The sequence below is a fragment of the Lynx rufus genome, unplaced genomic scaffold (assembly GCF_022079265.1).
Source record: "Lynx rufus isolate CCGP_SWC_20201006 ecotype Redwood Valley unplaced genomic scaffold, mLynRuf1.p SCAF_5, whole genome shotgun sequence".
Taxonomy (NCBI): Eukaryota; Metazoa; Chordata; class Mammalia; order Carnivora; family Felidae; genus Lynx; species Lynx rufus.
Window position 1 is genome coordinate 36,852,245 of NW_025814867.1, and position 26,723 is coordinate 36,878,967.

A 26,723-nucleotide genomic window follows, 5' to 3' on the forward strand; every position below is an offset into this window, starting at 1 on the left:
TCTCAGCGAGTTACTGGATGGTGACTAAACTCTCTTAAAATTACATGCCAGATAATATCTGCATTTTTCTGGAAAGCGGACATAAATGGTGCATAGATACCAAGATTCTTAAAGGGGGAAATGAGTTGTTTTCAAAATGTAAGAACTTCAGCTACAGGATATATAGATCTATTTCTGTGTGTACGTGTGTGTGTGTGTGTGTGTGTGTATCAAACTGTTATACATTGCCTTAATGTTCATATCTGGAGTAGATTCATTGGTAAATGGAGCCACTTGATAGACTTTTGATAATCATAATCATTTGTGACATGCACTACTTAATACTTTGTCATAATTCTGTATCTTAAGCCATTCTTGGTATTATATTGATTTGCCAGGAATTTGCTATAATCCATAGGTGAAACATATCAAGAGATTTGTGTAATTTCTCTCTTAACCTAAACTTCTTCAACAGTGTAAAGAATATTTGAGTGCCTAAATTCTGTACTTGGCTTTTAATCAATATATCCAGTAGTGGAAGAATTTGTTTTCCCATCATTTTGTGTCTTAAATTTAACCAAAAAAAGCACTGAAATATATTATTTTCCTGGTGCTATTTCCTCAAGATTTGAATGAATTATAAATTCCATATATTCACAAGAAGATTTTGGCCTTTACATTAGACTTCATCCTATTTATTTATTTATTTATTTATTTATTTATTTATTTTTTATTTTATTTTATTTATTCATCCATCATCTAACTATTGTATGTATGTATGTATGTATGTATGTATGTTTATTTTGAGAGAGAGAAAGCGTGAGCAGGGGAGGAGGGGCAGAGAGAGAGGAGGGAGAAAATCCCAAGCAGGCTCTGCACTAATAGTGCAGAGCCTGATGCGGGACTTGAGCTCATGAACCGTGAGATCATGACCTGAGTCAAAGTCAAGCGCTTAACTGACTGAGCCACCACGCACCCCTGCAGTGGTTTTTAGTATATTCACAGCTTTGTGCAACCATCACCACTACCTAATTCCAAATTTTTAAAGAAAGTTTTTTTGTGTTTTTTTTTCTTGTCATACCTTTCCTTACCACTTGATACAGAACAATTGATAAATCCTGATAGAAAACTTTTTACTGTTTTCTAAAAGTTTTCAAATGTGGAACTAAAAGACCAAGATAGATCAGAAGAGAAAGAGCACAAAGTGTAATTAGGACACTTAAAGTGAAATTCTTACCTGATGAAAGAAAGTGAACTTTGACTTTAGTATATATTCTTTGTTGAAACTTTTGTGTAGAGTCTTGGAATAAATTGTCAGTTGTATGCAAAACTGGGTCTGCTTCTTAAAACTTGAATTGAGGAAGGAAATGCTTTGTACCAACATGGCAAATACTTCATTATAATAAGAACATTTCTGTTTCTTTCTCTCATACAACTTTGTTCATTGTACCGTATCTTTCTCTAAGAGGTAGAAACTCTTTAGGGAACTGCCCTGATTATTATTATTATTTATCATTGTTATTATTTTTTGGTATGCATTGAAGCAACATAAGCAGTGTTTATAATGTTTTGATAAAAGCAGATTTTAAAGAAAATTATTGTCTTAATCTGTAATTTTCAAGTCCGTTTTTAAAATTGTTAGTGATATATGGTATTCATCTTTTTCTCTTAATTGGAACTTGTGAACTCTTATTAAATGCAAATATGTCTGTCTAGATAGAACATACGGTTTATTCATAGTGTTAAAGGTTTGGGAGGATTAGTTTACACTGTCATTGTACATTGCTTTTTACATGCAATGAACTTTGGGTAAAAACATGAATCTATTGAGTAAGTACTAAAAAATTCATTTGCATGTAAATACAACTGAATTTTTGTCTAATCCCCTGATTCAAAATGACCCAGAAAAGGGTCTGCCAAGGGGCAGGGGGAACTGAGGCACTTTTTCATTCTTTAGGATATAGAAAACAACTTGACCAAAAATCTGTAATAGAATTTTAGAACCATTAAAGCAAAAGTTTAATGAGAAAAAAAAAGTGGATTTTTTAATATCAGTAGGTACAAATTATTTTAAAATATTTTCTAAAAGTATTACATATAATAGTGCTAATTTTTTTTAGCAGTGCTAATGATTATACAAAATATGTTTCTCTTACATTATTTCCTATAGGAAAAGTAGCCATCAAAAAAGAAGACTTATGTAACCACAGTGGCAAAGAAACTTGGTTTTTACTACAGCCTGTTGACTCCAATTCAGAGGTTCAGGTAAATACTAAGGCGTAAGTGGTATAAGAGATTGTCAGCATGCAGAAAGTGTGTGGAAAACAAACTATTCTAGTTTATACAGACAGCGCTATTACACATTATTTTAAATTCTGGGACCAAATATTATAGACCTTTAGGTAATATATAACTGGAAAGAAATGCCTTGCCTTGAATTCAAGAATAATGCGTGTGTGTGTGTGTGTGTGTGTGAGAGAGAGAGAGAGAGAGAGAGAGAGAGAGAGAGAGAGAGAGAGAGAGAGTTTGGGGAAGTTATGTTAGGGGGACATTTTTTCCTGTTTTAGTTCTTTTGTTCGAGTTGCAATGGCAAATTATTAATTTTTTTGGTTGGGAAATTTTTTTTAAGAGAAAAGCTACGTTAATTCTTACTTTGAAGAGAATCCCAGAAGTCTGTGATTTTATCTGTTTTGACCAGGATGTTGTTTATTCTCTTAATAAACTAGTCTTGGGAAAATATTCATTCAAACCATGCCTGAGCCCACCTTGCAGAGCCTTTCATTCCCACACCCGCCCTTCCTGTTGTTCACCCTTCTTTTTATTTGGAAGGGTATTATTACCTTTTTAAAGCTCTTCTTTCCTCTTGCCAGAGTAAGAGTTCTTACAGATTCTATATGTGAGTAAAAATACATGTTTAGCCAAGTAGCTTAACTTTCTATTTCTTTCTGAAAAGTCTGAGTTTCTCTTAGAAATTGTTATTTCTATCTGAAGGGAATCCTTTTTTGTAACCCTGTTTATTTATAAAATATGGTAAGGATTGTGAAACCATTTCCCGAGGACATACTGCAAGCAGAATTCTTCCTCTCCAGAAGAAGTTATAATTTGCTGCTGTGACTCAAACAGAAGTTTAAGACAAGAAAAAGTGCTTTACGTGCACCCACAGATATTTGCAAATAAAGTGCGTGTGTCTCTATTTCCTCATAACCTCTCAAGCATTCTCTTTGATTAAATTCTCAAAAACTTAAGTATTTGTATATAAAACCCCTTCTTAAGTACAAAATATAATTGAGACTTTTCCTATTTTATTCACTCTACCTCATTTTAATGTTCTTTTCATTCTATTTGGCAGTAACTGTTATTCAGATTCCAGTTAGCCACTATTGTATACCACACAGGTGGAAGACAGTGTGACAAAATGAAAAGGCTTTTGCACAAGAAGTCAGAAAATTTAGATCCTAATTTTCATATATGGTTGCTTTACTGACCTTGAATTTTATTTCTATAAAATCGAAATAAAAGTTGCCATGTTGATGCCTATGGTTGTGAGAATTAGGTGAAATATTTTTAACAGTGTTTTAAAAACTGTTAATTGCTACACAAATATAAAATACCTGTTTACCATCAGTCACTCAGGTGGCCATTTTCATAATATACCTTTACCAAAAGGCAGATATGAAAGTCTTAAAGTTTTTAATTTAAAACTATTAAAGCTTTTCCTTTTTAATAGTTTTAACAAAAAGTGAGACAAGAAAAGGCTTTGATAATTTGGTATAAAATGAAATTTGAGTTTTATATTAAAGATGTAATTTATTAAAATTCATTCTTATGGCCAGTATAAGTTTGTTAAAAGATCTAAGTCCCCCAACTCTCAAAAAGTAGAAATCTCTCTGGAATATGTAATTCTTGGAGATGGTATTAGAGATTAGTATTAGATAACAGGATTTAATTCAGTTGAGTGGATAAAACTCATCTCTGAATCATAAAATCCTGGAAATAGCATTTCATTGTTAGAGATAATGTCAACATTTTTTATTATGAATGATTTTCATGACCATGAGTTATTAACCTTTACAAGTTTTTTGCTTAAATGATAATTAGTAAGGTCCCTTTAAAATACACTTTAGGGGCACCTGGGTGGCTCGGTCGGTTGAGTGTCCAACTTCAGCTCAGGTCGTGATCTCATGGTACGTGAGTTAGAGCCCTGCATCAGGCACTATGCTGACAGCTCAGAGGCTGGACCCTTCTTCAGATTCTGTGTCTCCCTCTCTCTCTGCCCCTCCCCTTCTCATGCTCTGTATCTCTCAAAAATGAATAAACATTTTTAAAAAATTTTAAACACACTTTAAATTTTTTTTTTTTTTGACATTTATTTTTGAGAGTCGGAGGGAGACAGAGCATGAGCCGCGGAGGGGCAGAGAAGAGAGAGAGGAGGCACAGAATCTGAGGCAGGCTGCAGGCTCTGAGCAGGCTCTCAGCACAGAGCCTGATGCAGGGCTCGAACCCACAAACTGTAAGATCATGACCTGAGCCGAAGTCAGACGCTCAACCAACTGAGCCACCTAGGTGCCCCAAAATTTTAAACACATTTTAGAAAGAAGAGTACATTAGTGGCTGGTAGGATGTAGAACACCTTTCAGGTTAATATGGTACTATTGGAAATACTGTTGTTTGGCCCCAAAACTGATACAGGAATACTAAATTAACTTTGTGAGCCTAGAAAAGATAGAAGAGTAGCCTACATTTCATACAAATCCTACTTTGTTAATAGATTTGTTCACTTGCATAAATTTTGTGGAATTTTACAAAATACCATGGAAATAAGAGCAGTTGATGGAGCCATCCCGAGAAGGAATGGGTTCAGTAGGGATTCCGCCTAGTAGTTACTGTTAGTGATTAGATGGTGTATCCCAAGCACAGTACTAAGTACTTAATATACATTTTCTCATTTAATCTTCAGAAAAGCATTATGAGATGTAGGTAGCCTTAATAACTCCATTGTACAAATATAGAAAATGGATTCATAGAGGTTAAATGACATCTCCAAAGTCATAGAACTATTAGGTGATGGAACCATGGTTCCAATAGAGATCTTGTCTGATTCTAAAAAAGCATTCTTGCTTTTCACTATTTGTACTGTTGGGCATGAAAAGGCTTCAGCAGGTTATTAGGAGAGAACATCTGAGTATAAGGAACAGAAGCCTACTCAGATTAGCTTAAAGAAAAAGGGAGGGGCATTTGAAAGTTCGTAGGGAACTTCTTAGAGTATAATTACAGGAACTTTGGTATGGCCAGTGAGAGCTGGAAGTTGTCAGGCATTTACTTAAGAGGAGCTGCCTTTTAAGTGGAGATCAGGTTCTTACAATAATAATCTAGATACAGTTTACATAGTTAAAATTATTTTTGAAAAGATTTTAACTTCTCATAAAGTGCACTAAAATATTGGGTAGTTTGTTTTTGGTTGACTACTACATAAAATAGTTGGCTTGCATTCGGGACCATGGTGAATGAAAAATATGTATTGTATCTTTTTTTAACGTTTAGTTATTTTGAGAGAGTGTATGAACGTGAGTGGGGGAGGGGTAGAGAGAGGGTGGGAGAGAGAGGATCCCAAGCAGGCTCTGTTTTGTCAGTGTAGAGCCCATCGTGGACTCAATCCCATGAACGGCTGAGCCAAAATCAAGAGTTGGACACTTAACTGACCAAACCACCCAGGCGCCCCTGTATTGTATCTTTAAACTGTGGACTTTCACTCAGTGCATCAGTAGATACTGCAAGGGGCACTTGGGAACTGAATCCACTGATTCATATTTTCTTATTCATATGCTCACTATGCTCGTTGAGTGTAAGTGCTCACTGTTTAGTGTTTTTTCCTTCCCTCTTATTTTGTAAAATGAATAGTTAATATTTCCTATCTTGTACTCTCATTTTAATACTATTCACTTTGCAAAATGAAAGGAACAAAACCCACTATTTAATGATGAGATTCCCTCGTATTCATTTTGTATATCTGATGAGATTACATGTTTCTCACTTCTGTTTCTCTCTAATCTCTTCCTGACAGCTAAAAAATGCCCACATCAGCCTGAGTTTACGTGACCCTACAACCCCTCACCTTCTAAGATCTGATTTAGTTCTCTGCCACATTTTAGAGCATTTGGCCCAACTTGGGTCATATGTCCACTGCATTCTAATTGGTATGATTGGGGCAAAGTTACTGTAAAGCAGTCTATTTTGGGACTTTGGGTAGGCATCTCCCCTAAGAAAGGGTTTGGGTGGAAGAAATTATTGGCATCTCTCCCTCAGAGGGGAAGATGTTTGTTTTCCCAGCTCTACCACTAATTGGCATTTGTACCCAAAACAGTTGCTAACCTGTTGTTGTCTGAGAATCTTCATCTGTGAAATGAGAACTTCATTGTATAGGATTCCCTTCAGTTCTGAAGTTGTAGGGAAGTAATATGCAGAAATGTAATTTAGCCTTCAAATGAAAAGATCCCAGTAGTAGTAAGATGGGTTTTATATCAAAACAGTTGAAAATTACAAAGAACACTAACCTCTTATTTTGGATTGTTTCCCGGATGCTTTATTATTGCCATTAAAAATGAAAGTTATTTTCAGGGTGCCTGGGTGGCTCATTTGGTTGAATGTCTGACTTCGGCTCAGGTAATGATCTTGGAGTCTGTGCTGACAGCTCAGAGCCTGGACCCTGCTTCAGATTCTCTGTCTCCCTCTCTCTCTGCCCCCCACCCGCTCACGTTCTGTCTGTCTCAAAAATGAATAAATGTTAAAAAAAATTTTTTTAATGAGAATTATTTTCAGTTTTCAGACATTTGAGATATTATTATTAATATTTCATGAATGTATTTTTCTCCACTTTTTTTTCTGTTTCTTTTTTGTTTTTGTTTTGCAGTTTCTCCCTCCATTTGAACCATTCTCTTCCTAACCCTCTCTTAACTGCCTTCATACCCCACAATGGGCAGAGGGAGAACACAAAAGACTCTCCATAATGTTTTCCATGACGTTGTATCAATAAGTCTGGTGGACATTTTTCAGTCCCCCTCTTACATGATCTTCCAGCAGCTTTGATACATTGGACCACTCTTTGTTTTTGAAGCATTCTCTTCCTCAGTTTCTGATTGTGGTTATCATCCTACTAAACTTAGTGTTCTTTCTCCTACTCTTTTCCACATAAGTAAAGTTAATATGGATTCTGTGGGTGCCTCTTTCTATAAATCCTCTTTTTGGCTTCAGTGATCAGAAGCCATGCTCTTAGCTGTATAGTCCTAGAATTCACAACAAACTTGAGGTATTTTTCCTTTCTTTAGTTCTTAGGTGCTGTGATAAAGAGTATGCCTTTACATAAGACTGATTAAACCATATCTGTTATCTGGAGAAGTTGGTACTCTCATTAATTAAGGGTGTTTGTCTCATACAACTTGTACAAGCAGTAAATCCAGATGCGCTGTCAATCGTGTCTTTTTGATGTAATGACTTAGTTAATAAGTCTTTACCAACAAGCTTATCTTGAATTTCTGGATCATGCCATAAGCTATTGATTGTTTTATGTTTTTTTTTTTTAATATGGCCTCTGCCCTACACTTTAAACAAGTATTACAAATAATAAATGCGATGATCATACCTAATAGTACATACATCTGGGTTTTTTTACATGCCTGATTAAAACACAGTGAACATAAAGGTATAATTCATTGTTACAGGTTAATTTTGTAAAAACTTCATTTGTAAAATTGTAAATGTGAAATAACAGGAGCCATTCTAGATTGTAATAAATACTTCTTTTTTTTTAATTTTTTTTTTAACGTTTATTTATTTATTTTTTTTGAGACAGAGAGAGACAGAGCATGAACAGGGGAGGGGCAGAGAGAGAGGGAGACACAGAATCTGAAACAGGCTCCAGGCTCTGAGCTGTCAGCACAGAGCCTGGCACGGGGCTCGAACTCACGGACCGTGAGATCATGACCTGAGCCAAAGTCGGACGCTTAACCGACCAAGCCACCCAGGCGCCCCAGTAAATACTTCTTTAAGGAGAAGAACAAATCTACCCATAAATAAGAGAGATTAAGTAAAACCTTTATTTTGTTTTTTATCTGACAGCTAATTGTGTCCAAAATGATTTACTATATATGAAAATATCTGTCAGATAACAAGAAGTTGGGATTTCCCCTCCCACCCCCCATATAAAGAAAACTTCCCACCAGTTAAAATATACTGAGTTCTTTTATGTGGAATGGTTGTTATAATGTAGTATTTTGTGATAAAAACTAAAAAAAAAAATCTAGACTGAAGAAGTTTTTAAGTATGTGCATTGGGTTTTGCCCAAATACTTGTAATTCACCTGAGTTTCTGAACCTCTATGCAGAAATTCTCATGATATCTTCTACAAAAATACAGATTTTTGTGTGAACTTTTGTAAAAGTGATTGAAATAAAGTTAGCTATATTTAATATAAAATATTCAACTTTCATATAATCCTAGAGTAATATAAGTTCCTAAATATGCTTCCTAGTACAAATTAATGTGATATAATCGCATATATCAACGTAATCATTGCTACAAGATATATATAGAATAGCTCCCAAGAATTTGGTTTACTTTATTTTTTTAATGTTTATTTATTTTTGAGAGAGAGAGAGAAGCAGAGCACGAGCTGGGGAGGTACAGAGAGAGAGGGAGACCGAGAATCTGAAGCAGGCTCCAGGCTCAGAGCTGTCAGCACAAAGCCCGATGCAGGGCTTTTAACTCACGAACTGGGAGATCATGATCTGAGCCAAAATCAGACATTTAACTGGCTGAGCCACCTAAGCACCCCTTATTTGGTTTACTTTAAATAAAACATAGAAAATACCTTGCCAGTTATCTAATCTTCCCAATATTTTCTGACATATATGAAAAGTATACTATTTTGTCATTGAACCTCCCTTAGGAGATTGGGTAATAAGAAAGCAGTAATGGACCAAATCACATTGCATATTTATCATCAAACATAGTTTCTTATCAGAGTCTTGTAGTTGGTTCATTGTGGCTAACGTCTCCGTTTTCTCTAGTTGCTTTTAGGATTTTCTTTTGATCTGCTTTTAGCAGTTTTACTATGCTCTGCCTTCATATGGTTTTATGTTTATCCTATGGGTGTTCGTAGGGGCTCTTAGATCTCTGCCTTGATGTCTTTCTTTAGTTTTGGAAAATTCCAGGCAATTATTTCTTTATCTTTTTTTTCTCTCCTTCCCTATTTTATCTGTCTGCTCTTCTGGGACTCCAGTTACATGAATAATAGACCATTTTCCTATGTTTTCCTGTGTCACTTATGTTTTCCCCCTCTCTGTGCTTCACTGTGGATATTTTCCACTGACTAATTTATCTCCCATCTTACCAGTTCTCATTTCAGCTGTGGTTAATTTGCTGTTGAATACATCATTGTGGTTATTTTATTGCCTAATTCTAAATTTTTCATTTGATACACTTTATAGTTTTCAGTGTTTTGTTGGCTTTTTCATTTTGTTGTCTACCTTAGTAAATATTTTAAGCAGCTATTTTTTTTAAAAAAAATTTTTTTTTTTTTTAATTTTTTTTTCAACGTTTATTTATTTTTGGGACAGAGAGAGACAGAGCATGAACGGGGGAGGGGCAGAGAGAGAGGGAGACACAGAATCGGAAACAGGCTCCAGGCTCTGAGCCATCAGCCCAGAGCCTGACGCGGGGCTCGAACTCCCGGACCGCGAGATCGTGACCTGGCTGAAGTCGGACGCTTAACCGACTGCGCCACCCAGGCGCCCCTTAAAAAAATTTTTAACATTTATTTATTATTGAGAGATGGAGAAAGACAGACCGTTTGCAGGGGAGGGGCAGAGAGAGGGAGACACAGAATCCGAAGCAGGCTCCAGGCTCTGAGCTGTCAGCACAGAGCCCAACATGGGGCTCGAACTCACAAACCGAGAGATCATGACCTGAGCTAAAGCCGGATGCTCAACCGACTGAGCCACCCAGGCGCCCCGTTAAGCAGTTATTTTGACCTCTGTCAGTTAACTTCAACATTTGCATCTCCTCTAAATTGACTGCTTTTTGTTGGTTTTTATTTTCGTTTTTGTTTTTGGTGTATGTCTTCTGGCATGCTTCATAAGTTTTGATGGAATGCTAAACATTGAAAAATATGAAATAGTTTAGATATAACTTGAAGCTGTGGATGATGATGTTTTTTTTCCTTCAGAGAAGATTTAGTTTTTTTTTTATTATTTTTAACGTTTATTTATTTTTGAGACAGAGAGAGACAGAGCATGAACAGGGGAGGAGCAGAGAGAGAGGGAGACACAGAATCTGAAACAGGCTCCAGGCTCTGAGCTGTCAGCACAGAGCCCGACGCGGGGCTCAAACTCACAGACCGTGAGATCATGACCTGAGCCGAAGTCGGATGCTTAACCGACCAAGCCACCCAGGCGCCCCGAAGATTTAGTTTTTTACTTTTGGCATATCTAGAGGTTAGGGGTTTGGCTGATTCTAGGCTAGGTTTTGGTCTTTGTTTTTGTTTTGTTTTGTTTTTCTTTTCTTTCTTTTTTTTTTTAACATTTATTTATTTTGGGAAAGAGAGAATGAGTGTGCATGCATACACAAGCTGGGGAGGGGCAGAGAGAATCCTAAGCAGGCTCTTTGCTATCAGCACAAAATCTGACATGGGGCTTGATCTCACTAACTGTGAGATCGTGCCCTGAGCCGAAATCAAGAGTCAGACTCGTAACCGACTGAGCCACCCAGGCGCCCCAGTTTTGGTCTTTGTACAGGCTGGTCAGTGTTGTTCACTCTTACTCTTTAGGCATAGTCCTTCAGAGGTTCCAACAGAAAGCCTGTGTATTTGCCAGTGGCACTCTACCTTGTTGGGCCTTGGGCTCCAGTTTTTATATGCCCAGCACCATGAGACCGTAGACTGCCTTGTTTAAGTTCTTCAGCCTCTCAAGCCACTGCTGCAGTTAGGGAGTCCCATTCAACAAGCTTCTTCAGATGCCCCACCAGCAACTTCTACTTATATATTATTGGCCAAAATTGTATCATATGGCTGTCCTTAGCCACTATCACCTGGCTTCAGAGGAGACTAGGAAATGTTTTGCTGAACCCAAAACTACCCTCTCCAAAAACAAAACAAAAAATACCTAACTTGTTTTGCTATAATCCAAATCTATAAAATGATGACAGATGTAAATAAAACCAAACTTTTGTATGAATGTATTAAGGAATACTAAATATTTTCTCTAAGATGTTCATAGATTTGGGTTTCTAATACTGAAAAGTAGTTTCAAGTAATTTTTTAAAACTTTATTTTTCCTAAAAAACAGGACTCTTTGGTAGTAGAAATTTTTAAAATCTAGATGAGCAAAAAAATCTGAAATCCTACCAACCAAAGATAACTCCTGTCAGTGTTTTAGTAGATGACTTGTAGTAAATTCATATAGTAATATATATAGTATGTTTCATTTTTCCAAATTAACATTATACACCCTATTTTCTAACTTGTTTCTTTTGCTAAGTATCATGTACATACTTTCAACGTTTATTTATTTTTGGGACAGAGAGAGACAGAGCATGACGGGGGAGGGGCAGAGAGAGAGGGAGACACAGAATCGGAAACGGGCTCCAGGCTCTGAGCTGTCAGCCCAGAGCCCGACGCGGGGCTCGAACTCACGGACCGTGAGATCGTGACCTGGCTGAAGTCGGACGCTTAACCGACTGCGCCACCCAGGCGCCCCCATACTTTCATGTTAAAGTATATAATGAGGTAGTGTTTCATAGTTTAGAAATGATAATTTCCTTGATTTAACTTATAATGCTTTTTTTTTAAGTTTATTTCTTTATTTTGAGAGAGAGAAGAAGAGAAGGAGAATCCCAAGCAGGCTCCCTGTTATCTGTGCAGAGCTGTATGCAAGGCTTGACCCTGAGACAGAAACAGAGAGAGAGAGAGAGAGAGAATATCCCAAGTAGGCTTCCTGCTATCAACACAGAGCTCGACCCCAAACCACAAGATCATGACCTGAGCCAAATCAAGAGTCAGATGTCCAACCAACTGAGCCACCCTGATGCCCCTAATTCATAATGCTTTTTAATTTTAGTGTTCCACCCTGACAGTATATATCTTGTGGTTACCTATTCTGTCCCCAGTCTTTTCTTGACCAGGTTAAATACACAACTATGTTATTGCTGACTAATACCAAAGGAATGGTCTCTTCAACAGCCAGTAGGAATAATGAACGTATTAGGTAGGCTCTGACTGAATGATAATGATTCCTAGTAGGATCCCATTAAATATATACATTTTTTATTTCTAGGCTTTACTTGATGCAGTGCTGTGATTTTTAGTTGTGAATGGAACTATTGTACTTTTTTTTTCCTACTGTTATTTTAATAGTTTCAGTTGTTTTAGAACTAGGATAGATCCTAGATATTTCCTGAGAGACTGTTGGGAGTGCCTTGTTAGCATACAGTTTCTACCATTAAATGCATACATGTTAAAATAGTAAAATTGCTTTGAGCTGCAAATGTTGATGCAGTTGGCTAGGCTCACTTAGTAAGTGACACACGTATGCTGGCCTGACAGCAAAGATGATTCAAAATTCGAGTTGAGTAATATTAAAAATTACTACATATCATGAACCTCTTCTGGGTCATTGTCTAGTAGTAGGGGTTGTGAATATTAAAGTAGAATTAATGACCAATTTTATAAATTTTATGTGAATTTATCGATAGTTGTGCCTGAATTTTTAGTGGAAAATTGGCTTAGTTTAAAAAAAATTTTTTTTTCAACGTTTATTTATTTTTGGGACAGAGAGAGACAGAGCATGAACGGGGGAGGGGCAGAGAGAGAGGGAGACACAGAATCGGAACCAGGCTCCAGGCTTTGAGCCATCAGCCCAGAGCCTGACGCGGGGCTCGAACTCACAGACCGCGAGATCGTGACCTGGCTGAAGTCAGACGCTTAACCGACTGCGCCACCCAGGCGCCCCAAATTGGCTTAGTTTAATTCCAGTTCCACCTAACTTCCAATTTTACTACTGCTAATGCTTTTGTTTCTTTAGAACTTAGCTTTCTCATGCAGACTTTTGTGTTGAGATCTGCCAATCAGTGTTGTTGCTCCTCACTACGCATCTAACCCTGAGCTTTGTAGTTGGTGCACCTCAGATTCACTCTTACGGAGCAAACCCTCATAACATAGTGAGGCCGATTCAGGTTAGATTACTGTGAAAGAATGTCTGAAAGGGGTTATTCCAAAGAGGAACAGTGACTTGATAATGAACTTTCCTATCTCTGATGAAATTACTTACGTCATCAGCCCCTAGACATCACACCCCTGAAATCTCTACTGTGAGAATTTGTCATGTCAGCTGGGTGGAGGTAATCCAAGACTGATTCTTAACCACTTCAGAATTGCTCATAACCAGTTTAGAATTGCTCATCACTGGTGGCAGCATGAAAATATCAAGCTCCAGATCAAGCCTTCATTTCATGAGAAGTTGAGTTTGCTTTAAATTTATATGTAGTACTGGATTTTTACAACTCCCATTTATTAACAGCTAATTAAGAAAGTACTCATTTATTTTTGGTATCCCATTTTTTTCATTAGGGCTCTTGGTCCTATATTATCTTTTGTTTATTGTCTTCCCACTAGATTGCGAGCTTCTTATAAGCAGTGATTGTTGTCTTATATATCTATTGATTCCTACCCAGCCCTACAGTGAGTGACTACTAAAATATAGTAGATATTCCATAAGTCTTTAATTTTCAGAGAAGTGTTGACAACTTGAGTCTTACTAGCTCTAACTTAGTTTTATTTTTCAGAATTGTATGATTTCTCTCGACGTATAATGATACTGCCTCTATCCTTATTGATGGTTTAGATTTTCTGGAAAAAGCATTCTATATTTTATAATTTGCTTTCATTTCAAAGTTTCCTAAAACATAAATGCTACCTTTTTAAAAAAATCTATGGTAATTGAGATTCATAAATACTTTTTGAACTGGGATTACATTCTTAGATTTGAATGCCGTGTCTGATATAAGCATTTGACTAGATCTACATCATTGGTTATTAGTCATTTAACGAGTACTTAATATGGGCAAAGCCATGTGCTAGGGATCACAAATTTAGTTAGTGAATAACTAAATATTTTAGGTACCATTTGAAAAAGTACATACCTTTAATAATTTGTCAGCAAAATAGACTACTCAGTTTGCCAATTTTTTTTTTCTCATTATAGGGTAAAGTTCACCTTGAATTAAAACTGAATGAACTGATAACAGAGAATGGAACTGTGTGCCAGCAGCTTGTTGTACAGTAAGCATATTTCTTTTACCAAAATCAACTGGAAATAATTCTCCATTTTGTGTTCTTTGAACCTTAAGCCCACACCTTATTTTATATACTTCAGAAACTTTTTTGAAAAATGAAACTCTGCTGTGTTGTTCCTTTATTAAGTTGATTTCCAGTTTGTTTTCTTATGTCTAGTCTACTCAGGTTGTGATAAGTCATTAATTCATTCAGCCTTATTTATTGAATGTGGGTTAAATGATAGAGTTAGGCAAGGGGCTGTTACAGGATCATGGATAAACGTGTCTAACTACCTGGCAGAAGAGAATTGGAAAGGCTTCCTATTAGAGGGCCTCTAGAGAAGAGACTGATACCACAGAGCTGAGCATTAGGAACCCTGGGACTAAAACTAAATGGCTACCTTGAGAATGTATTGATTCTCACCTACTTAAAAATTCCTGTTTTGCCCTCAAGTCATTTTCTGAGGTTCAGACTCTAATCTTCTAACTACTCTGGAAATCTGTTCAAGCCTAATTCTCTCTTTTCTCTTCCACCCAAACTTTTCCTCTGTGTTATCAACAAACTACTGGATATCCCTGACTTCTTTTTCTCTTTGTATTAACTAATAATCTGAATATCCCCTGAGTTACTGTTTCCTTTACTGCCTTCTCAATTAGATGCTGTTTTCTACCATACCCACTTACCTTACAGTGGGGTGAGTGTTTCTCTCTAGACTATAATTTATTCTCCTTATTGTGAACACCCCAGCCCCTTTGAGGCATTTTCCCCTCCCTCTCTCCTCCTCTCTGTCTCTCTTTATTTATGTTTATTAAATATATAATATTACTTTTTTTTAGAACTCTTTTTTTTTTTAAGTTTATTTTGAGAGAGAGAGAGAGAGAGAGTGCAAGCAGGGGAGGGGCAGAGAGAGAGGGAGAGAGAGAATCCCAAACAGGTTCTGCACTATCAGCATGGAGCCCAACATGGGGCCTGATCCCACGAACTGTGAGATCATGACCTGAGCTGCCATCAAGAGTTGGACGTTCAACCGACTGAACCACCCAGGTACCCGTAGAACTCTTTTAAGGAAGGTTGCATATTATCATGATCCTTAATATATCAGTGTATAGTCCTAAGAGTAAGTATATTCTCTTAAATAACCGTAATACAATTATCAAACTCAGGAAGCTCAACATTGATACAATAAAAGTATAATGTATGGGGCGCCCGGGTGGCTCAGTTGGTTGAGTGTTGGACTTCAGCTAAGGTCATGATCTCACAGTCTGTGAGTTCGAGCCCCACATTGGGCTCTGTGCTGACAGCTTGGAGCCTGGAACCTGCTTCAGATTCTGTGTCTTCCTCTCTCTCTGCCCCTCCCCTGCTCGTGCTCTGTCTCTCTTTGTCTCAAAAATAAATAAAAACATTAAAAAAATTTTTTTTAAAAGTATAATGTATGCTTTTTATATTCCAGTACTTTAATCTACAGTTATTATATTTTACTTTTGTCAGCTGTCCCGATAATGCCCTTTAAGGTATTTTTTCTTCTCCAAAAAAGGATCCAGTCCAAGATCATGTATTACATTTAGTTTACATGTCTCTTTAATCTCCTCAACCAGTAATCGTTTTTAGCTTTTCTTTATCTTTCATGGTATTGAGATTTTTGAAGTCCTTTTGTTTTTGTTTTTTTAATGTTCCTCAGTTTGGATTTACTTACTAAAAACAGCTCAAGATTTGTTTGCAGTATTTTTCCCCCTAGACTGAGAAGCATATAGTGCAAGTATGTGGAGTAGTCCCTTTCCACCACTCCCTCCCCTGCTCACTTTGGTTATGTTATAACATTTGAAATAGTTGGTTTGGTTTCATTTGGTTTGGTTTGTTTGCATTCAGGTTAATGGGATTTTGCCCCCATTCTTGTTGTTTACTTCTATTTTTTTAATATGTAGAATATTAGCACAACTTCAAAAGTCGAAACTCTAACAAAACGCATTACTCAGAGATGTGTTCAGTCCCCTCTCCTTATGCTCAGTTCCAGGCAACCATGATCTGATTTTAGTCCCTATAGTTTTGCCTTTTCCAAAATGTCATATGAACAGATTCATATAATATGTAGGCTTTTGTGACTAGCCTCTTTCATTTAGCATAATGCTTTTGAGATTCATCCACGTTGTTGCATATATCAGTTCAATCTTTTTTTAGGTATTATTTATTTATTATTATAACTTGGTAGATACTCTTGTCCTTATTTTACAGGTGATAAAACAATACACAGATTGGTTAAATGAGCCCAAGTTTGTACAGGGAGTGGTAGAGCCTGGATTTGAACTGTGGCAGTTTGATTTTTTTTTTAACTTCTTGCTTTTGAGATAATCATAGATTTATAAGAAATTACAAAGTATGGAGAGGTCCTGTGTACCCTTCGCTCAGTATTTCTCAATAATTACATCTTATATAACTATAATACAATGTAAAAACTGGAAAATTGACATTGTATACTGTACAGTATGTTGTATATCTTTTATCGTATGCGTAGATTTGTGGTAACTGCCACAATCAAGATACATAATCTTTCTGTCACAATAAATATCTTCCTTATGCTACCCTGTTATACTCACACCCATTCCTTCCCCCACTAACATTTGTAACCTTTGGCAACCTCTAATCTGTCTCCATATCTATATTTTTGTCATTTCAAGAATGTTATGTAAATGGAGTCTTATCATATATAACCTTTTGAGATTGGCTTTTTCAATCAGATCCATCCAATTTTGTGTAGTTTCTTATAGATAGAATATAGTTGGGTGTCACTTTTTTAAACCCACTCTGCCAGTCTTTTCTTTAGTGAATTTATAGCATTTACTTTTAATGTAATTACTGATGTGTTAAGCTTAAATCTGCCACTTTTTGGTTTTTCTCTTCTCTTTTACTGTTTTCTTTTTCCTTTGAGTTCCTTGAACATTTTTTAGAATTCCATTTTGATTTACCTGTACTGTTTTTCTATCTCTTTGTGTAGTTTTTTAGTGGTTGCTTTAGGATTACATTATACATGTATAACTTATTGTAGTCTACTGGTATTGCTGTTTTACTGGTTAGAATAAAGTGTAGAAACCTTACCTTCTTTTAAATCCCTTTACCCTCCACCATTCTATAGTATAATTATCTTAATGTTTCTCCTGAAAACATTAAGAACCACATCAGTATTACAATTTTTGCTTCAGCCATCTAACAAAATTTAGAAAAATTAGAGAGGGGAAGTCTAAGTTTGTTGTATTTGCCCATATTTTTGCTCTTTCCATATTCTTTTTTCTTTCCTGTTGTTTTAGGATTCCTTCTTTTATCTCTGTCTTATTGTTTAGAGAATCTCCTTTTACTGTTCTTTTAGGGTAGGTCTATAAATGATACATTGTCTTAGTTTTCCTTTATCTGAGAATGTCTTGATTTTCTTCTTTATTCCTGAAGGATATTTTCAATGGATATAGAATTCTTGGTTGATAGCTCTTTTTTTTCAGCACGTGAAAAATATATCACTTGCTTCTGGCCTCTGTGGTTTTTTGAATTCACTGTAATTCTATTTCCTGTGCAGGTAATGCACTTTTTCTCCCTGGTTACTTTGAAGATTTTGCCTTTAGTTTTCTATGTGTTTCGGTTTCACTATGAGGTATTTTGACATAGATTTCTCTAAGTTTATCCTGTTTGGTATGTTCAGTCAGCTTCTTGAATCTGTATGTTTGCATCCTTTGCCAAATTGGGAAATTATTGGCGATTATTTCTTGTAATACTCCATCAGCCTTGCTATCTTTCTCCTCTCCTCTTGAGATTTCAATGGCATAAATGTTAGATCTTCTATTATAGTCCCACAGGTCCCTGAGGTTCTGCTTTTCCCACCCCCACTTCCCCTCCCCCAGTCTATTTTCTCTCCCTTGTTCATATTGAGTAGTTTCTGCTGTTCTGTCTTTAAGCTCACTGATTATTTCCTCCGTCCCCTCCATTCTACTGTTAAGCCCATCTGTCAAGCTTCTTTTGGTTTTAAGTATTAAAATTTTCTTTTGATTCTTCTTTATATCTTTTCTTTCTTTAATGACTTTCTATTTTTTTGCTGAAACTTTTCATATTTCAGATGTAATTGCTCATTGAATCATTTTTAGGATGGCTGCTTTCACATTTTTGTCAGATAACTCCAACATCGATGTTATCTCTGTGTTGTCATCTGCTGGTTGTTTTTTCTCATTTAAAGCTACTTCACGGGGTGCCTGGGTGGCTCAATCAGTTGAGCATCTGACTTCAGCTCAGGTCATGATCTCGCGGTTCGTGGGTTCAAGCCCTGCATCAGGCTCTGTGCTGACAGCTCGGGGCCTGGAGCCTGCTTCGGATTGTGTGTCTCCCTCTCTCTCTGCTCCTCCCCTGCTCACACTCTGTCCCTCTCTCAAAAATAAATAAAGATTAAAAAAAATTGTTTTTAAAGCTACTTCATGGGTAGTATTCCATTGTATTGAATTTGTTTCTCTATTCATCACTTGGCAGATATTTGAATTGTTTCCAGTTTGAGGTGATTATAGAGAAAGCTGCTATAAATGTTAACAAGTAGGTCTTTGTATGGGCACATGATGGTCTGTATTCTTTTCTTCTTTCTCTTCTCTTTCACTTGAACCTCCACAGTCCATACTCCTTGGCCTGCAACACCAGAGCTCCAGTAGCAACTTTGCAGAATTTATTGTTGATTTCTCAACTTTTAGAGGTTTGTGGTATTCTGGTTTTTAGTACCACTGAAAGCATAGTATTATGTGTAGTTTTCTTTGTGCTACTTGCTGAATTTACAGTTGGGGGGTAATGTGTGGAAAGGTTCATATCCTAGCAGTTACTATTATCTTCCAGACCTGGAAGCTCCTCACTGCAACATTTCTGAAATTTCAGTAAGACTTCTACCCATTGATCTTTACCACGTTCTTACCCATTTTTATTTTTTCACTTCCTTCTAGGTTGTTTTCCATGATCTATCACTGTAATCATTTTTTCTTGCACTTTTCCAATAACTTCCTTGCTCTTTTATTCATCCTTCTTATTTATCTGGAACAATCCTAGTATAAATGAACTTAGTCTCTCTGTGTTCAGTTTGCACCTGAATATTATTGCTGGAGAAAATTAAAAAAGACTGATTTTACTTTAAATTCATGATCATAAACCCTGCGTGGGTATTTGTAACTGCCCTGGAGTTTTACTCTGCTTCTCTAATAACACCTGTGAGATTCTCCATCATTACAATCTGTAAATTGGTCACATTTTCCTGAATCTAAATCTGCAAACCTGTATTGGCATCCATTGTTTTGTCTTTATGTTCTAGTAGAGGAGGTGCCCCTCTCTTGTTGGGGGTGAATTTTTCTATCTGGTCTCTGAATTTCCATCTGTTTCCCCTACTCAAGGACTTTGCTCCTTCACTTATTCCTTCTTCTGTTTCATCAGCTTTACCTTCTCTTTTAGATTTTTCTCCTCAAAATGTAAAACATGTTCTAGGATCTCCTATCCTAAAAAGGCATGCCTCCCCAGACCTTATCTCCACCCTCCTCCCCTAGCTGCCATCCCCATTTCTCTGTTCTCCTTTGAAGGCAGAATTCTCGAGTGAAATTGTCTTATAGCTACAGGGTTGTTTGTGTGAGTGTGTATGTATATTAGCTCTATTCATGCAGAAGACCTGGAAGCAGTGTCATCCCAGCAACAATGAACATACTGAGCATCTAAATATCATTCTCCAATCAGTATGGTCCAATAGATCTTTTAATGATGATGAAAATGGTTTATAACTTAACTGTCCAATATGGTAGCTACTGGTCATATGTGGCTATTAAAAACTTAAAATATGGCTAGTGGAGCTCAATAATTGAATTTTTAATTTTGTCCAATTTTAATTAACTTAAATTTAAATAGCCACATGTGGCTAATGGCTCTAGTATTAGTATTAGTGTTATCTGTTATTTCAGAGCTGCTCCAATAAAGAGAACCTGATTCTTTTTTTTAAAGTATTGGCTGATTTCAGGACTTGAGCAGGGAAAATACAAGATGAGCTCAGAGCATATGTGGAGTCAGAAAGTAAGAAAGTTCTACAAATAAATAATGAAGGCATGTAGAAAGGACATTGAAGCCAACTTGAAGGAGCTCCACGTAACCAAACTGGGACAATTTGAGCATCAAATCAAGTAATAATAATAATTACAGATCAAAACCTATAGTACAGGGATGCCTGGGTGGCTCAGTCAGTTGAATGTCTGACTTCAGCTTAAGTTTTGATCTTACAGTTCGTGGGTTCGAACCCCATGTTGGGCTCTCTGCTGACAGCTCAGAGCCTTGAGTCTGCTTCGGATTCTGAGTCTCCCTCCCTCTCTCTCTGCCCCTGCCTTGCTTGTGCTCTGTCTCTCTCTTTTTCAAAACAAACATTAAAAATACTTTTTTAGGGACACCTGAGTGGCTCAGTCAGTTAAGCATCCAACTTTGGCTCCAGTTATAATCTCATGGTTTGTGGGTTCGAGCCCTGCATCAGGCTCTGTGCTGACAGCTCAGAGCCTGGAGCCTGTTTCGGATTCTGTGTCTCCCTCTGTTTCTTCCCTGCCTCTGCTCACACTCTGTCTCTCTCAAAAAATAAATATTAAAAATTAAAAAACAATGTTTTAAGCCTATAGAATAAAATATCCATGAGCCAATGCTGCTATATAAATAAATAAACACACTGGGGAGAAAGGACTACTTTTTCTTATAGTAGAATTCTCACTGATTAATGTAGGGCAAATGATGGAAATAGAAAATCAGCATGTATGGTGGATGCTAAATAAGTGGGTGTAAACATGATGCCAAACAGCATACTTGTATAGTCTCAAAGAATCTCCACCATAAGATGTCTGATAGATACCAATTTAACTGTGTGACCGAAGTTAGTGTCACTGGTAATAAACATCTGGCTACCTGGTATGCTACATTGAGAAGGACACCAAGATAGATAACCTCAATCTAATCACAGGGAAACATCAAATTCAAATTAAGGAATATTGTACAAAAGAACTGGCTAGTACTGACAGGATCAAGGGGCAAAGAGTTAAAACTAAGGAGCTGTTTTAGGATGGAAGAGACTAAGAAGACAGGACAGCTAAATGCAATGTGAGATTCTGTATTGTATCCTGGACCAGAAAAAGGACATTGACAAAATTTACTCTGAGTAAAGTCTGTAAGATTAGTTAATATAATTATTAACTAACATTGTTTCCGTGTTATTTTTCTCTGTCTGTAGTTTTACTCTGGTTACACAAAATGTTAATACGGGTGATGGGTATACAGAAACTGTGTATATTATTTTGCAATTTTTTGAAAGTCAGAAATCATTTCAAAGTAAGTTAAAAAAATTGTCTATACCTTATGCATTTAACTCATGTCTTTTTTCTGAGCTCCACTCTCAGATGTTCACCTGCCTTTTTGGCAACTCCACTTTGATGTCTCACAACATTGCAGATTTATCACCTGAAAACTGAAGCATTGACTATCATATCTGTATAGCTCCTTCCCATAGCCTTAGCAGTTGGAACCACCATCCACCTTTTACCCTAGCCAGACACCTGGGAATCATTTAAAGTCTTTTCTCCTCTCTCCCTCCACACGTTGGATCCACTTCTTATTGATTATATGAAATATTTCTTGAATTTTCTCATTTTTATCATCTGCTGACATGTCCTTACTTCAAACCAGCAACATTTTATTACCTTGACTATTGTAGTAGTTTCTTAGCTGGCCTTCTGCTCTGCAGTCCATTCTCTTCGTAGCAGCCCAGAGTAATCTTTTAGGACATAAATTAGATCATGTCATTCTCCTGCTCAAACACTTAGTGATTCCCCTTGCATTTAGAATAAGATCCAAGCCCCTTGACTTGGCCCACATGGTGCAGCATGTTCCGACCCTGCCTGCCTCTTGGATTTCATCTTGTGGCTTGCTTCCTCTTGTTCATATATTCACTGGCCTTGTCTCAGTTCCTCAAATGTGACATATTCTTCCTGTTCAGAGATCAGCATCTGCTCTCCTTTTTGCCTGGAATGCCTATCCTGCTTCTAGCTGGTTTTCTCATCCTTTAGGTTTCAGCTTAAGCATCACTTTAAAATAAGACACCCTATTCTTTTTCCTTCATAGCACTTGCTATTGTTTTTTGCTTTATTGCTTGTTATCTCTTATTTCAAGTAGACTGTCAGCTCCATGAGAGCAAGAATGTTGTTTGTCTTATTCACCTCATCACCCCAGTGATTAGTGCCTGGCACTAATAGGCACTAAGTACCTTTGAAACAACTAAACAAAGAAAGAAAGTAACATTTGTCTTCTTAAAGGATGAATAGAAAGTAGCTAGCCTAGAAAAAGTGAGATTTGTTTTCCAGAAGGAAAGAACAATATAGGCAGAAGTATGGAGGAAGAAACATGGTAAGAGGGAGGGAGAATAATTAAAAGCGGTTTCATGTTGCTAGCATATGAAGCTTGATTCAAGAGACTGGTCAGATACCAGTGAAGTAGGCTGGAATTTGCATTTTAGAAAGATGAGATTTGTGACAGTGGTAAGTACAGAAACTGAGAGATAAATTTGAAGGGTGTTAGGGTGATCCGAGTAAGAGATTATAGATTCAGAATAGTAGTTACAAAAATGAGAAAAGAGGACAAACGAAGAAACGTTTAAAGAGTCGCATCACTAAAACTTACTGATTATATATAGAAAGTGAGCACAAAGAAGAATCTAAATGTGGCTCCTAGATTTCTAGATGGTGTTACTAGGTGGGTGGTGGTATTTACAACAAAAGAGAAAATTCTGAAGGAGGAACTTCTTTAATAAGAGATGGTAATGAGTTGAGTTTTAGCTGCTCTTGAACATCTCGGTAGGGATTTCCATCAGGCATTTCAATATAAAAATCTTAAACTCTCTGGTGAGATCTCATATAGAAATGTAAGGCTGATGGTAGTTGTGGCCATAGGAATGGATGTGATTAACAATAACAGCAACAACAACAGCCTTACAGGGAGGTTATGTAAATAGGAGGGAGACAGATAGGTGATATGAGGAAAATTAGGAGGATGAAGACAAATGTAACCAAGAGAGAAGAGGTCTTGAAGGAGGGAAGGAGTGGTCAGAAGTGTTTCACACAGCCAAGAAATCCAGTAAGAAGAGCGCTGAAAAATAGAGATAGCACTTAACACTCAGGGGACTTTAATGAGGAGAGTTTCCATAGAATGATGAATGTAGAAAAAACTAGATTTCAGTAGGGTGAGGAGTGAAAGGGAAGTCAAGACATTTGGAAAGACAAACAGAAAAATTAGATAGGTACTGGGTGACATGAAGTCCAGGCAGTGATTTTTATTTTATAGAAACAGGCTGAGAAAAAGAACTTTAGGAGAAAGAGAAAAAGAAAGAAGAAACAAGATGAATAGGAGGATGTTTGTTGCTAGTACATAGTAATTTAAAAAAACACTTGTATTCTTCAACCTTGTTATATTCACTGATTTGTTCTACTAGCTTGTTTATAGATTCTGTAGGATTTTGTACATGGACAGTTGTGTCATCTATGAATAGACAGTTTTACTACTTCCTTTTTAGTCTGGGTTCTGCTTATTTCTGTTTCTTGCCTGATCATTTTAGTAGGATGTTGAATAGAAGATGTGAGAGCAAATATCTTTGTCTTATTTCTTATCTTAAGGGGAAGGCATTCAGTTTTTTGTTTTTGTTTTTGTTTTTACCATTAAGTATGATGTTAGCTGTCATTTCTCAGGTTGAGAAAATTCCCCTCTGTTCCTAGTTTGCTGAGAATGTTTCAAATGATCTGCTTTTTCTGATTTCATGTGTTAATATGGTAAATTTTGTGGATTGATTTTTGAAGTTAAACCAACCTCCACTTGGTCATGTTATATTATCATTGTTATATATAGTTAACTTTGATGTGCTAAAATTTTGTTAAGGTTTTTTACATTTACATTTATGAAGAACTTTGCTCTATAGTTTTCTTGTAGTGGCTTTGTCTGGTTTTTGGAATCAGAATAATGACCTCATTGAATGAATCAGAAAGTAATCTCTCTTTTTCAATTTTCTGGTGGTTTGTATACAATTGATATAATTTCTTTTTTACGTGAATATTATAAGAATTCACCAGTGAAGCCATCTGGGCCTGAAGTGTTTTGGTTTTTTTTAATTTTTTGGTGGGAAGGTTCTTAACAAGAAATTTAGTTTTTTAAATAGGTACATAGCCCCCCCCCCTTTTTTTTTTTGAGAGACTGGGAACATGAGATGGGGAGGGGCAAAGGGAGAGAGAGAATATTAAACAGGCTCCACGCCCACATGGAGCCCAACATAGGCTGGATCTCAGGACCGTGAGATCGTGACCTGAGCCGAAGAAATCAAGTGTCAGGTGCTATATTTAACCACCTGAGCTACCCAGGCGCCCCACTATTCAGATTTTTTAAAAGTGATCTTTGGTAATTTGTATTTTTCAAGAAATTTGACCGTTTAATCTGAGTTGTTCAATTCTTTGGTATAAAGTAATTCAAGTTACTCTTTTAATATCTGTAGACTTAATAGTGATGTCATGTTGCTCATTCCTAAAGTTGGTAATTTGTGTCTGTACTCTATTTTTGTTAATCAGTGTAGCTAAAGTTTATCAATTTTAATGACCTTCTTAAAGAAATGGCTTTTGGGGGCGCCCGGGTGGCTCAGTCAGTTGAGCGTCTGACTTCTGTGAGTTCAAGCCCCGTGTCGGGCTCTGTGCTGACACCTCGGAGCCTGGAGCCTGCTTCTGATTCTGTGTCTCCCTCTCTCTCTGCCCCTCCCCCGCTCATGCTCTGTATCTCTCTCTCTCTATCAAAAATAAATAAACATTAAAAATTTTTTTTAAAGAAAGAAATGGCTTTTGCGGTGTCTGGGTGGTACAGTTGGTTAAGAATCTGACTTTGGCTCAGGTCACGATCTCACAGTTCATGAGTCCGAGCCCTGTGTCGGGCTCTGTGCTGACAGCTCACAGCCTAGAGTCTGCTTCAGATTCTGTGTCTCCCTTTCTCTCTGCCCCTCTCCTGCTCACACTTTGTCTCTCTCTCTCTCTCAAAAATAAATAAAAGATTTTTTTAAAAATAAAAAAAAAAAGAAATGGCTTTTGAGTTCATTGACTTTTGTATATTTTTTGTTTTCTATTTTGATTCCCACTGTATTTTTTGTTTACTTTAGGTTTAATTTGTTTTTGTTTTCTAAGTTTCTTGTGATGGAGGCTGAAGACAGTGGTTGAAAATCTTTCTTCTTTCCTAATGTTGGTGTTTAGTGCTATCCATTTTCTTCTGAGTACTGTTTTAATTGCACCTTTCAAATTTTGATGTGCTGAGTTTTCATTTTAATGCAGTTCAGAATGCTGTATAATTTTTCTTTTGTTTATTCTTCAATCCACAGATTATTTGTGAGTTATTTTGTTCCCAGGTGTTTGAGGATTTTCCAGATATCTTTTTGCTGTTGACTTCTAATTTAATTCTGCTGTTGTCAACAAATTTTGTATGATCTGAATGCTTACAAATTTTCCAAGACTTGTTTTTGTCCACAAAGTATTGTTTAATCTTGGTATCTGTTCCATATGCATTTGAAATTAATATGTTTTCTGCTTTGCATGGGTAGAATTTTTTTTAGTAAATGTTAATTATGTCATGTTGGTTATCAGTTACTGAGAGGGGATGTTGCTATCTCCAACTGTTTGTGGATTTGTCTGTTTCTCCCTGTAATTCTGTCAGTTTTTGCTGCTTTTGCAACTTTGATGCTAGGAGCTTAACATTTAGGGTTGTTAAATGACGATCTTTATCCCTGGGACTATTCTTTGTTGTGAAATCTGCTTTGTCTGATATTAATATAGCCTCTCTGGATGGCAGTCTTCCTCTCTTTCTCTCTCTTTCTTTCTTTCTTTATTTATTTCTTTCTTTCCTTCTTTTGCCTTTGTTCTCTCTCTTTTCTTTCTTTCCTTCCTTCTTTTATGTTTCTAATTTAAATTTAATATTACAAGATTTTTAATCTAACTTTGACTTTATTATATTGAAAATCTTAATCCCTGACAACACTAACAATTAGTGTCATTATCTTATATAATATAGAAAATAAATTCAAAATAGTAATGCCAGTATTACTGCTGGCAGTGAGGTTGCTGAATGAAGTTTAAGAGATCTTACTGTACTATTTGTTCTAAGGATACAGAGTCAAATACTATGTTCCAGTCTATTGAAATAATTCTTTCTTTTTTAGTGGTTTCTCATAATTTTTTCCTTTTAAGAATTGCTTAAGTTTAATTTTACTTATGAAATGTAAAAGATTTTTTGCTTCTAAAGTCAGAACTTGTATAAAGTGTGTTTGGAGAAGTATCACATTCATTCCCAACCCCCTACCCTCTATATCAAAGTAATTAGAGAGTAGAGATTTATCTTATTC

The 26,723-nt window shown here is 36.5% G+C and overlaps 1 protein-coding gene across 3 annotated transcripts in view; it reads left to right on the forward strand.

The window, feature by feature from the left end:
- RASA2 (RAS p21 protein activator 2) overlaps positions 1–26,723 on the forward strand; it is a 123,812-nt gene that overhangs the window by 40,491 nt on the left and 56,598 nt on the right. For all 3 annotated transcript variants that reach the window (XM_047099216.1, XM_047099213.1, XM_047099214.1), the window contains exons 4-5: positions 2,150–2,244; positions 14,229–14,305. In XM_047099216.1, the coding sequence (XP_046955172.1) occupies positions 2,150–2,244; positions 14,229–14,305 (172 nt within the window). The remainder of the gene's footprint in view (positions 1–2,149; positions 2,245–14,228; positions 14,306–26,723) is intronic.